Source organism: Pleuronectes platessa, chromosome 12 (assembly GCF_947347685.1).
Source record: "Pleuronectes platessa chromosome 12, fPlePla1.1, whole genome shotgun sequence".
NCBI lineage: Eukaryota > Metazoa > Chordata > Actinopteri > Pleuronectiformes > Pleuronectidae > Pleuronectes > Pleuronectes platessa.
Genome location: NC_070637.1, coordinates 4,657,321 through 4,668,514, shown reverse-complemented (window position 1 = coordinate 4,668,514; position 11,194 = coordinate 4,657,321). Strand labels below are relative to the sequence as shown.

At 40.4% G+C, this 11,194-nt stretch overlaps 1 protein-coding gene across 5 annotated transcripts in view; it reads right to left on the bottom strand.

The window, feature by feature from the left end:
• LOC128453610 (serine/threonine-protein kinase VRK1) overlaps positions 1-11,194 on the bottom strand; it is a 32,358-nt gene that overhangs the window by 1,649 nt on the left and 19,515 nt on the right. For 4 of the 5 annotated variants that reach the window (XM_053436598.1, XM_053436599.1, XM_053436596.1 and 1 more), the window contains exons 9-13: positions 7,895-8,015; positions 6,696-6,754; positions 3,190-3,368; positions 1,173-1,316; positions 109-303 (exon numbers count right to left, since the gene is read on the bottom strand). In XM_053436598.1, the coding sequence (XP_053292573.1) occupies positions 109-303; positions 1,173-1,316; positions 3,190-3,368; positions 6,696-6,754; positions 7,895-8,015 (698 nt within the window). The remainder of the gene's footprint in view (positions 1-108; positions 304-1,172; positions 1,317-3,189; positions 3,369-6,695; positions 6,755-7,894; positions 8,016-11,194) is intronic. The other variant, XM_053436600.1, reaches the window with a different exon arrangement.

Below are 11,194 nucleotides of genomic sequence, written 5' to 3'. Positions count from 1 at the left end.
GTAAAAGACTTTTGTAATATTCTTCGCACAGATTCAAACAAAACAGTGTTAATACATTTTAAAAATCAAATCAAATCAGCCTGGCGGTTCTCCACGTTAGCCTCACACCTTTTTAGACTGAGTTCTGGGGCCTATGGGAGGGCCTCGGAGATAGCATGCAGGAATGGGTCTGGGTCTGGAAACTTCTTCATCCTCCTCCTCATCTTCATCTTCATCCTCATCTTCACTATCATCTTTATAAGTGTTTACAGGTTCAGTCCTTGGCCTCTGTGATCTTCTCAAAGCAGGCAAAACCTCATTTTTCTGTGGACAAGCAGCAAAAGAAGAGTTTATCTTCATTCATTTATAATTTTTTAACAGTGTTATTCAATTTATGTGCAGTTATATGAAAGCGTCCTTTAATTGGAGATTAATTAAAAGACTTTATTTTTAATGTCAAGTAAATACAATTGTTACAACTGGTATTCTGATTTAACACATCTGCACAGAAGGTGCAGCCTGACATGAATTTTTCTCCACCTGGCCCCATTAGTATAAAGTCAGCAGAATGTCTTTAGAATATGTGTGCACACAGCAGGAGACCCCCCTGCCGGATTCAGCGTGTGCAAGTGTGTGGTGGGGGTGTTGATGCTTCTAACAAAGACCGATGCATAAATAAAAACAAATATCGCCGCTTGAAAAAGTGCATGAAAAGTCACTGACAAAGATGTTGAGCGAGTTTGTGCTGATAAGAGCCGAGCTGGTATCATGTGATCGTATTATTACTTTACTTCCTGCCCCTGCCTGCTACACCCCCCTCACCTGAATCCTGCAGAGGATTTGCTGTTTTTGTAAAAGCGCCTCAGCAGAGAATCTCCCGCTGTGCTTGTGTGAAAGTAAAAATTCAAGAGTACTTAATGGGCCACAGACGCAGCCGGGAGTTGTCAGTACTGTTGATGGTCAGTCTGACCGTCACAGAGATCAGATGTGTCGTGTAAAACATTTCTTATTTTTATGAAACTGTGGCAGGAGAAATTATACAATGGCATTGCCAGAGCCTGGGCAATTAATGGGAAACACTGACATGTCAGAAAATGATACCATGCGTAGTTCAAGGGAACATTTTCCAGGTATGCATCCCAAAGGACTATGAATCACCCGTCTGATGCTTTTCAGTTGGTTTCAGTTCTGACCTGTGACTGAGTTTTAGAGACGACTGGTCCTCTTCTGGATTGAGCCGGCACTGGTTTGGACTTCATTCCCTCCTGTTTCTCTTCATCCATCCCTGTAACCACAGGCTTAGCTTTGGAGGCTCCTCTGGCTCGTCCTGCTTTCTGCTGATGAATACATGTGGAATGATTTATAGCTGAGGGGTGTTTAAAAAGAAAAAGAAAAACGTCTGTCTATATTGGTCTTTATGTGCAGCCACCTTGTTAACATGTCTTTTACACTCTGTCATGGGATATCTTCCAAATAAGTGAGAACTTTAATAGCTGTGTTTAGTTATTAACTATGGTTTTTCTTTTATACCTGTCTTGGACCAATTTCTCTTGAACAAAACTCTTAATGACCATCATCAAGTCTGAAATAATATATTCCTACGACACTAGCTGCAAATGATTCAGTGAACATGCCCACTGAACGGCCTTTATCTCGGCTGACATTTACTCTGCTCACTAAACTGCCTGAAAATGGCCACTTCTGTTTAACTAGGGATCAAACTGGCCAGCACTTTAGCAGGGAAATTAAATGACACAAGGAGAGGAGAGGAAATCAGGAGCATAATTGGAGACATCGTGTGCTCTGTAAAGTGTGTGTCATCAACTGCTTCAAATTGGGCCATTGAGAGGGCGCTCTCTTAGCCTGAGGGGTCAAGAAGTGATCCTGGTGAATTTCAGGAGAATCGCGGTGCTCCTCCAGCTTCAGACCTGACAACCTGTGGTTGACATTCTGAGTGGAGGTGGGGGGCGCGGGGTGGAGGAGGTCAACCCTCCACCTCCACTGCTGGCACACTTCCCCAATCTGGGGTTAAGAGACTCAATAAAGGAAACAGGAATATTTGTGACCAGCACTGAAGTTTTTGATTCTTCACCGTGAGCAAAAAATAACTTATGTAAAATACTCTTCATGATAAACACCAGAGATCAAATGGCTCAAACCTTAAAGTTTACTTTCTGTAGCAAAAGTACACACACACACATACACACACACATACACACAGTAAAATACAGACATGTGAACAGATTCTCCCTGTACTCTGCATTACACACAATTACATTTCCAAATGGAAGTCAGTGTAAAAACTACTTTGGATGTAATTTATACTTATTAGTTACAATCAACCACTCCTACATTCAAAAATATTTAAAGGAAATAGTCAGGGCATGTTTTTTACTTTAAGTGTTTTTGTTTTTTATTATCTGCAGGTAGCAGAACTATCATTTTGATTCGAACACAGTCTATAGTTTAATAGCCCTGTTTTATTGGGAATTACCCATTTGCCAGGGACTGATCCGTCTCTTCTTTGCACCAGTCTACAAACACTGGGAAGTGAATGAACAAATAAGGAGTGCATTAAAATGAGAAGTCTGTTAAGCTGTCAGTGTTTTCTTTTGTTTTCCACAGCTATCTGCTGTAAGGGCTGATGTGCACACAGTACTCATCCCTGGCTTCTAGCTGAGGTTGAACGTGACTGTTCCCTGGGACACACACAGGGGTATCAGGGTGGGAACTGGGTGACTTTCAAATGACTGCATGATGGCAGATGGCAAACCAAGTGGACTGTCATATTCCTATTACTCAAAGAGACCTCTGTCTAAGTTCTCTACCAAAAAGGCCAGATTGATGGAGCGCTGGTCGACCTTACAGTAAATTCTTCCATCTCAGCACAGATCTTCTGACGCTCTGTTAAAGTGAACATTGGGTTCTTGGTCATCTCCTTGGTCAACGACCTTCAGAGGATAAAAGAACCACCAGATTCCACTTGGAAGTGGACGCATCTTGCAAAGGATATTGTTTTATTCCTTGCATGAGTTCACCAAATGAACAGAGCTAACAAGGCACACTAAGCTCCATTTTAACAGAATGATACATTTTAGCTGTGAAAAGCCCCTAAGAGGATCGTTCTGAAGAATATTCCAGGCCTACAGGAATCACAGAACAGTGATTGCTGTTGAACAGACTGAGATCACATAAATCGGTTCCCCTCACCTTTTCCCTGGTGCCAGGATCTACGACCCTTGTGGATGAAGCCGTTGCTGGACCTTCAGGCAGGGAGAAGTCAAGGTTTCTCCTGACAGCACTGGCCAACAGGTCTTTGGCATGCTGGTAGTCTGGTTTATCCTGGTAGCCCAGAGTTTTAACATAAAGGAGGAATGCAGCCACCTCATCTAAGGAGAGGAACAGAGTGGTGTCAGACAACAAGACCAAGATTTACAGCACATCAAATATTATATTTATGTACTTTGGGAACCATTCCAAATTCTTTGTGATCCATTCCTCGTGCAACATAGTTTGATTTTACGAACTGCATAGTACTTTTCTAGACTACGCTTGACTCCTCAGTATGAAATGATTTCTGGGAGTCTTGAGTCATGCAGTAGCAAAGGCAAGATGAGCCTGAAAGTATCACCGTCCAGATATACATCAGCCTGGAAATGTATGTCCACACAGAGAGCAGATCAGGCATGCACACACCTATGGATATGCATTGTGTCCACGTTTGGAAGTCTCATACGCTGTCAGCGCCGATACATCACACACTGGCCAGACGACATCTATGACACACACTGCAGTGGAACTTATACAGTGCCTTGCATAAGTATTCACCCCCTTTGGACTTTTCTACATTTTGTCATGGTATAACCACAGATTAAAATTTATTTCATCGTGAGTTTATGTAATGGACCAACACAAAATAGTGCATCATTTGGAAGTGGGGGGAAATATTACATGGATTTCACAATTATTTACAAATAAAAATCTGAAAAGTGTTGAGTGCATATGTATTCACCCCCTTTACTGTGAAACCCCTAACAAAGATCTGGTGCGACCAATTGCATTCACAAGTCACATTTGCAAGTCACATAATTAGTAAATAGGGTCCACCTGTCTGCAATTTAATCTCAGTATAAATACACCTGTTCTGTGAAGGACTCAGAGTTTGTTGGGGATCATTACTGAACAAACAGCATCATGAAGACCAAGGAGCTCACCAAACAGGTCAGGGATAAAGTTGTGGAGAAATATGAAGCAGGGTTAGGTTATAAAAAAATATCCAGAGCTTTGAACATCTCTCTGAGCACCATAAAATCCATCATAAGAAAATGGAAAGAATATGGCCCAACCGCAAACCTACCAAGAAGAGGCCGTCCACCCAAACTGAAGAGTCGGACAAAGAGAAAATTAATCAGAGAAGCAACCAGGAGGCCCATGGTTACTCTGGAGGAGTTGCAGAGATCCACAGCTGAGGTGGGAGAATCTGTCCACAGGACAACTATTAGTCGTCTACTCCACAAATCTGGCCTTTATGGAAGAGTGGCAAGAAGAAAGCCATTGTTGAAAGGGATCCATAAAAAATCCCGTTTGGAGTTTGCCAGAAGCCATGTGGGAGACACAGCAAACATGTGGAAGAAGGTGCTCTGGTCAGATGAGACCAAAATTGAACTTTTTGGCCTCAATGCAAAACGCTATGTGTGGCGAAAACCCAACACTGCCCATCACCCTGAGCACACCATCCCAACAGTGAAACATGGTGGTGGTAGCATCATGCTGTGGGGATGCTTCTCTTCAGCAGGTACAGGGAAACTGGTCAGAATAGAGGGAAAGATGGATGGAGCCAAATACAGGGAAATCCTTGAAGAAAATCTGATGCAGTCTGCAAAAGACTTGAGACTGGGGCGGAGGTTCATCTTCCAGCAGGACAATGACCCTAAACATACAGCCAGAGCTACAAAGGAATGGTTTGGATTAAAGAATGTTAATGTCTTAAAATGGCCCAGTCAAAGCCCAGACCTCAATCCAATAGAGAATCTATGGCAAGACTTGAAGATTGCAGTTCACAGACGTCCAATCTGACTGAGCTTCATCTTTTTTGCCAAGAAGAATGGACAAACCTTTCCATCTCTAGATGTGCAAAGCTGGTAGAGACATACCCCAAAAGACTTGCAGCTGTAATTGCAGCGAAAGGGGGTTCTACCAAGTATTGACACAGGGGGGTGAATACTTATGCACCCAACAGATGTCAACTTTTTTGTTCTCATTATTGTTTGTGTCACAATAAAATTTATTTTGCACCTCCAAAGTACTATGCATGTTTTGTTGATCAAACGGGAAAAAGTTTATTTAAGTCTATTTGAATTCCAGTTAGTAACAGTACATAATGGGAAAAAGTCCAAGGGGGGTGAATACTTATGCAAGGCACTGTATCTTTCTCCAACATACACACACATAGTTGATGCATAAACTGTGTCTTATCTGTGGCGGGCAGCAAGCACCTGTCACAAAGCATACATCACACAACCCTCATGCAGGTGTGACCTCTCCTAAAGAGCAGATTACACACAACAAACTTTGAAAGGCATGCTGATGGGACGGCTGTTTAATTGGTGTAAAGTTTTTCCGGAGCCTCTGGGAACTGAAGGAGTGAGTGTTTTATTCTTATTGCTGCTTCTGCGACTTTGGACCGAATGAGAATATTTTGTCCCATCACTGTACATAATCTTTTTTTAAAGGTCCTCTTTACATCATACATGCTTAGGCTATTTTCAGGGATCACCAAGGGTCAGATAACCGGAAATCAATCCTGGTATATGTCTGGAATCCTCAATCCTCAGAGTTTGCCAATGTGCAGATATGTGTTCATACAGATAAAGAATATCATATCAGTGCTGAAACAAAGATACCTTCCTGGAAAAAAAGTGTCGCAAATTGCTTCATATGATTGACTGATTTTCTGTCCCCATTAGAGGCATTAATAACCTCAGATAAACCCAGTGAAGACAGTCACATGCTCTTGTAAAATAATAAGTGAACCCAAAAGGCTAAAACTGAAAAACCTAGCTTGTAATGATTCTGTAAGAATAGCATTGTTTTTTTAAACCAGATTGTAGCTTGATTGGAAAGACTACCTGTACTAAACAATACTCCATTATCTAATGAATATAATAAGATAACATCAGGAACTAGCAGTTGCTGAGTAGCAATTCAACATTTTCAGCTTTTGTTTAAACATAGTAAGTTGTTTCTGAAAATACGGTATCTGTGGCCCTCGCATGGACTGTAATAAACAAAGCCAATCATTTCAATCAGTCCAAATGTGAGCAGGTCTCAGAAAATGTGGCTTCTAGCAGTTTTCAGGCAGTGAACGATTATTTGTTCGGGGGGGGCAATATGAGCGGCTGGGGTGTATCAGTTGCATCACCAACCGTAGCTTTAAGAAACCAACAGTCTGCCTGAATAATGAAACAAAAATGGAACGTTCAATTAAATCTGAAGTCCAGATTTGAGTTTTTTTCCATTCAAACAGCAGGAAAGGTTATGGTCACAATATAACTTTTTAAAATAGTGACCCAGTTTGCATTAAAGCTCTACACTTTGGGGCAGAGATACCAATAAAATCTTTTTGATTTGAATTGTACCTTGTCCTGAATTTGTATCTCAGTGGTCAATAAATAAGCTCATGGAAAAGGTAAGAAAAGGACCCTGCCCTGCCTTACCTGTGCTGGCACTGCTCACTGACAGCTGCTGGACTGAGTGTGGCAGATTATCCATCAGTCTGAGGGCGAGCAAACAAAGATAAAACATTGAAGATGGGGGGACACACTTTATATAATTAAGAATTTAGGGCAGATAGAAGATAGTATCAGTTGAATCTAAGCCAAAGCAAACTGTCCTACAGGGTGTTAATACTGAAAATCAGTACTTTATTTATAATTATTAGTGTTAAAGGTTCAGTGTGTAGAATTTAGTGGTGAATTTGCATGTTGCAATTGAAAACCCCCTCACCTCACCCTCCCCCTCCAAACATGAGAGAGAAGTTTTCAGTTGTCATAAAAACTCAAAAGGTGTTTAGTTTGTCCAGTCTGAGCAACTCTAAAAAACACGGTGGCCTCCGTAGAGAGGACCTGCTCCTGATCTAAATATAAAGTATTTAAATATAAATACAATTGGCTGATCCACCCAACAGCCAATCCCAGATGTTGCCAATTTTGACTTTTCTAATCATAAGTAACTTGTGTGGAAGGGTTCAGGTTAAGACTTAATTAATGGTCAGATTCTGTGTAGATGACATTGCAACACTGTGGCATGTGTTGAGTATCAACTTTAAAATGATTTGTTTAGCTTCTTAAGGCCAAGTCTAGTTTATAATTTTCACCCTGCCTGATGTAGGATTGTTCTTTACAGTTCTAGATTGCACAATTTTGATGGTGTATATTTTATTCTATGTTATATTGATACTTTTTTCATTTTTTTTACAATTTTATTTTATATTTTTTACATTTAAAAATGTTTTACTTGTGTAATATTTGGGCATGGCTAGAAGAGAGCCTGTGACCCAAGCATTTCATTGCCAGCGACTGCTTAATGCACATGACAGTAAAGTCTTGAATCAAGGCGGCTTTAGACAGGTTTTCTGTGGCTGTTTGCAATTTGATGAGATGTGGATCTTTCATGAGAGCAGTTGGATTTGAAGAATGTGATCACGTTGTACTCAGTTGAATGCAACATAACCGTTGCTTTATACAGGCATATAGTATTTGGGTGTGGTGCTCAGGAGAGAAAAAAAGATTCAGAATGGAAAAACAAACAGCTTTTGAAAAAAACGTATATACTTACATCCTTAACCTAAATAATACACACAGTCTCTTCTGCTCCTAAAACCTCTGTTCTAGAAACAGCACAAGAGACGACCTACCTTGTCTTAGCCTCCTGGACCTGAGCTGCGTTCGTGAGAAAGCTGTCCCAGGGCAGAGACCCACACAACCAGTGAAGAAGACAAAAACCCAAAATCTGGAGGTCGCCTCGTCTAGATGGGGCTATAGGGAGAGAAATATGTGGTGGTCAAAAGGACACTAAATTTTTGCCTTCTTTCTTTTATCCATAGATTATTAGAGTAGAATTATTCTGATCACAAAATGTTTTAAACAACAGATATTTAACAGTTGGACCCAAGTTTAATTTTACAGTATGGTCAAGTTAATTTTTTTTTTTAATTTAAACTGCAACTCAATGACAAATTTACTAAGTACATAGTGTCACCAGTCAATTATTAGTCAGTCTAAAATAAAGTTGAGTTTGCGTTCCCAACATGAATCTAGATGGTCCTTCATGATCTTCTGTTATTTCTTCTTTCTGAACTTTTTTTATTAATCAAGACACCTTCAACATGATCAATAAATAACAAATATTCCTCACCCTCCTTTGTTGACACTGACTGAATATAAAGGACAGAAAGTGTGAGACCAAAGCACTACATGTTACAAAAGACAACAATAGCCAGCTGTTGACCTCTCTCCTACTTGTGTCTTAGAGTGATATACACTGCTAGTCTGTGCTAACACTCACAGCCTCACTCCATTTTATGTCTAACTCTGAAGAATGGGCAAGCGATTAGGAAAAATATGGGGCTAGAAGTTCTTATCACCACTGTTCAAGTTACTTCAGGTCCTTAACAGGGACATAAATGTCTGGACCAAATTTAATGGCAATCTGTCCAGAAATGCTAACGGAAAAGGAAAAGTCAGGGGTAGGGGCAGTTTGACAATATTTTTTTTAACGATTCATAAAAGAGGGATTACTCCTGTCAATGGATCTAGTTGTAGAATGAAAAGCCTGATATAAACCAGATAACTGTGCTTTGAAAGAGTCAAAAAGCCTCAAGCATTTATCATCAACTACCGTTGAGATACATGTGTTGATCACATGTCACTACGCAAGAAGCTTGTGAGACCACAAAAAGCCACAAAAATACAGCCCAAAAAAAAAAACTACTCTGGACAGATAGGACAGACGAGCACGCCTAAATCATGATGCCTTCAGCTACAGTTGTTTCCTGTGTGGATACATTAAATGGTCAATAAAGCATTTGTAAGTCCAGAGGAAGCTGTATGAAATCGGATCAACTGCCTCAAGCAATGTCACTCGAGGTGAAAGGTAGGTGTCGGCTGATTTTAACAGACCTACAATAGCTGCTACTGGCAGAAAACTCCCATATGTCTGACCAAACTGTAAGTGATCAAGTTGCATTGTGGGTAACATAGGCAGGAGAGTAGAGCTCTTTCGATCTTTTTTTTCGTGGCGTATCACTCTGATTTCGGCGTTTTTTCTCACCATTAGTGATAATCAATGGTATATATGCTTCCATGGCACTTTTGAGAAAAAGTGGAAAAACGCAACAAGGTCTTTAATGGTCAATAACAATGTAATCAGTGTGTATCTGCACTGTGACGAAGGTACAACAGCTTTCCACTTTCATGACCAAAAACACTTCTTCACTTCAGGGATTTGACCCAGAGGGCACGTACAATAACAGTTTGATAAAATGGAATTCAACATTTCGAAGACATGGAAAATTGTATGAATGATACTTGTGTGAATTTGAATTAAGACTTGCTTAAGAACAAGTCGAGAGTGTGTTGTGTTTTGCTGTGAGTGTGTCTGTGGTTGCAAGGGTCTACATTAATGTGTGAGCCCTATCAATACATGTGAACCAAGTCCAACCAGAGGGGTTGAGCCCGGGGAGTTTTAGCAGCTCAATACTGTAACGGCCGCCACACGTCTCCGGAGAAATTACCTATTGACTGGCTCCATCAGAGGGGAGAAATCTCCTCCCTGAGCCACAGCCAGCATTGATCCTCCCCAGTCAACAGTCTGGACGGAGGAGGGAGCGTGGTCACTGGCCCACAGGACCAGATTGGAGTGTGAAGGTAGTAATGGGATTATACATTAACATGCATGCCCTGCTTATACTTTCCATTATCTATATATTTAGAGTTACTCAGATTCAGTTTATAGACTTCCTGACCCCTATGGCCCTGTTCAGACCAGGTATTAACATCCGTCCTAAAAGATCCGATCACAAGTGGACAGCGTTAAGAACGTCTGTTCACACTTGGCAATAATCAGAACTAAAGACATTTCCCAATAGTAAATACATATAAAATATAAATAAATATATTATATAAAATAAAAATACAACAATAACTGCAGAGAATAAATTGCTGCTGATGATTCTGTCTATTCTCTAAGTCTAATACATATATCCCTGTCTTCTCTTGAAGTGTTTGTGTGTGGGGGGGTCCTCCTGTGATGCTTTTCCTGAGTTTTATAAATAATTACTTGAGCTTACTTTGTATTTATTGTGTTTTTCTTGTGTGTAATTGCAAAAGCAAACAAAATAGCCTTCCTGTACAACATGTTATCCTGTGTTGTGTCAATGTAGAAGAAAACCAAAACCTCCCTCTAGTATGACAAGTATTCAATTACAGCATAGAACACACTTCTGTGCACATCTTCAGAGATCCCTCCATCTATTATCTATCCCGGTTACCCTTAAGGGTCACAGTGCTGGAGCAAAATCCCAGCTGACATTGGGTGAGAGGCGGGGTATAACCTGGACAGGTCGCCACTTTGTCATTTGGCTGACACACAGACAAAAAAAACATTCACACTGACAGGCAATTTAGAGTCGCTACTCAACCTAACCTGCATGTCTTTTGGACTGTGGGAGGAAACCAGGGAACCTGGAGAAAACATGCAAACACCACAAGGAAAATGTCGTAGCTCAATCGAACAACTTCAATGATGGCAAAGGTGAAAGGGAATAGATTTCATTATATTTGCATTAACTGTCAGTGGTTAAAGAAGTACTCAGTGGAGGTATATAAAAGAAAAGTGCCTGAAGGACTGTACTCATAAATACTTACATTAACCATCACAAGTACAACTTCTGCATTCCAAATCCTATGTGAGTAATATTATTAAAATAGGCCTACACGACTGATATATTATATCAAATAATGAGATAGCTGATGCGTCACTATAAACAGCAAATCACTGTATTATTCAAATACTTTAATTTACTAGATATGTAGTCATAGTTACATTGATAAGTCCACTTTCCCAACCTATTGTGGCCTAGTGAAAATACCAGATGGTCACAAGATAAATCTGAGTTTAGAGTTGGTTACGGGTTTGGAATGAAGAAAATAACATT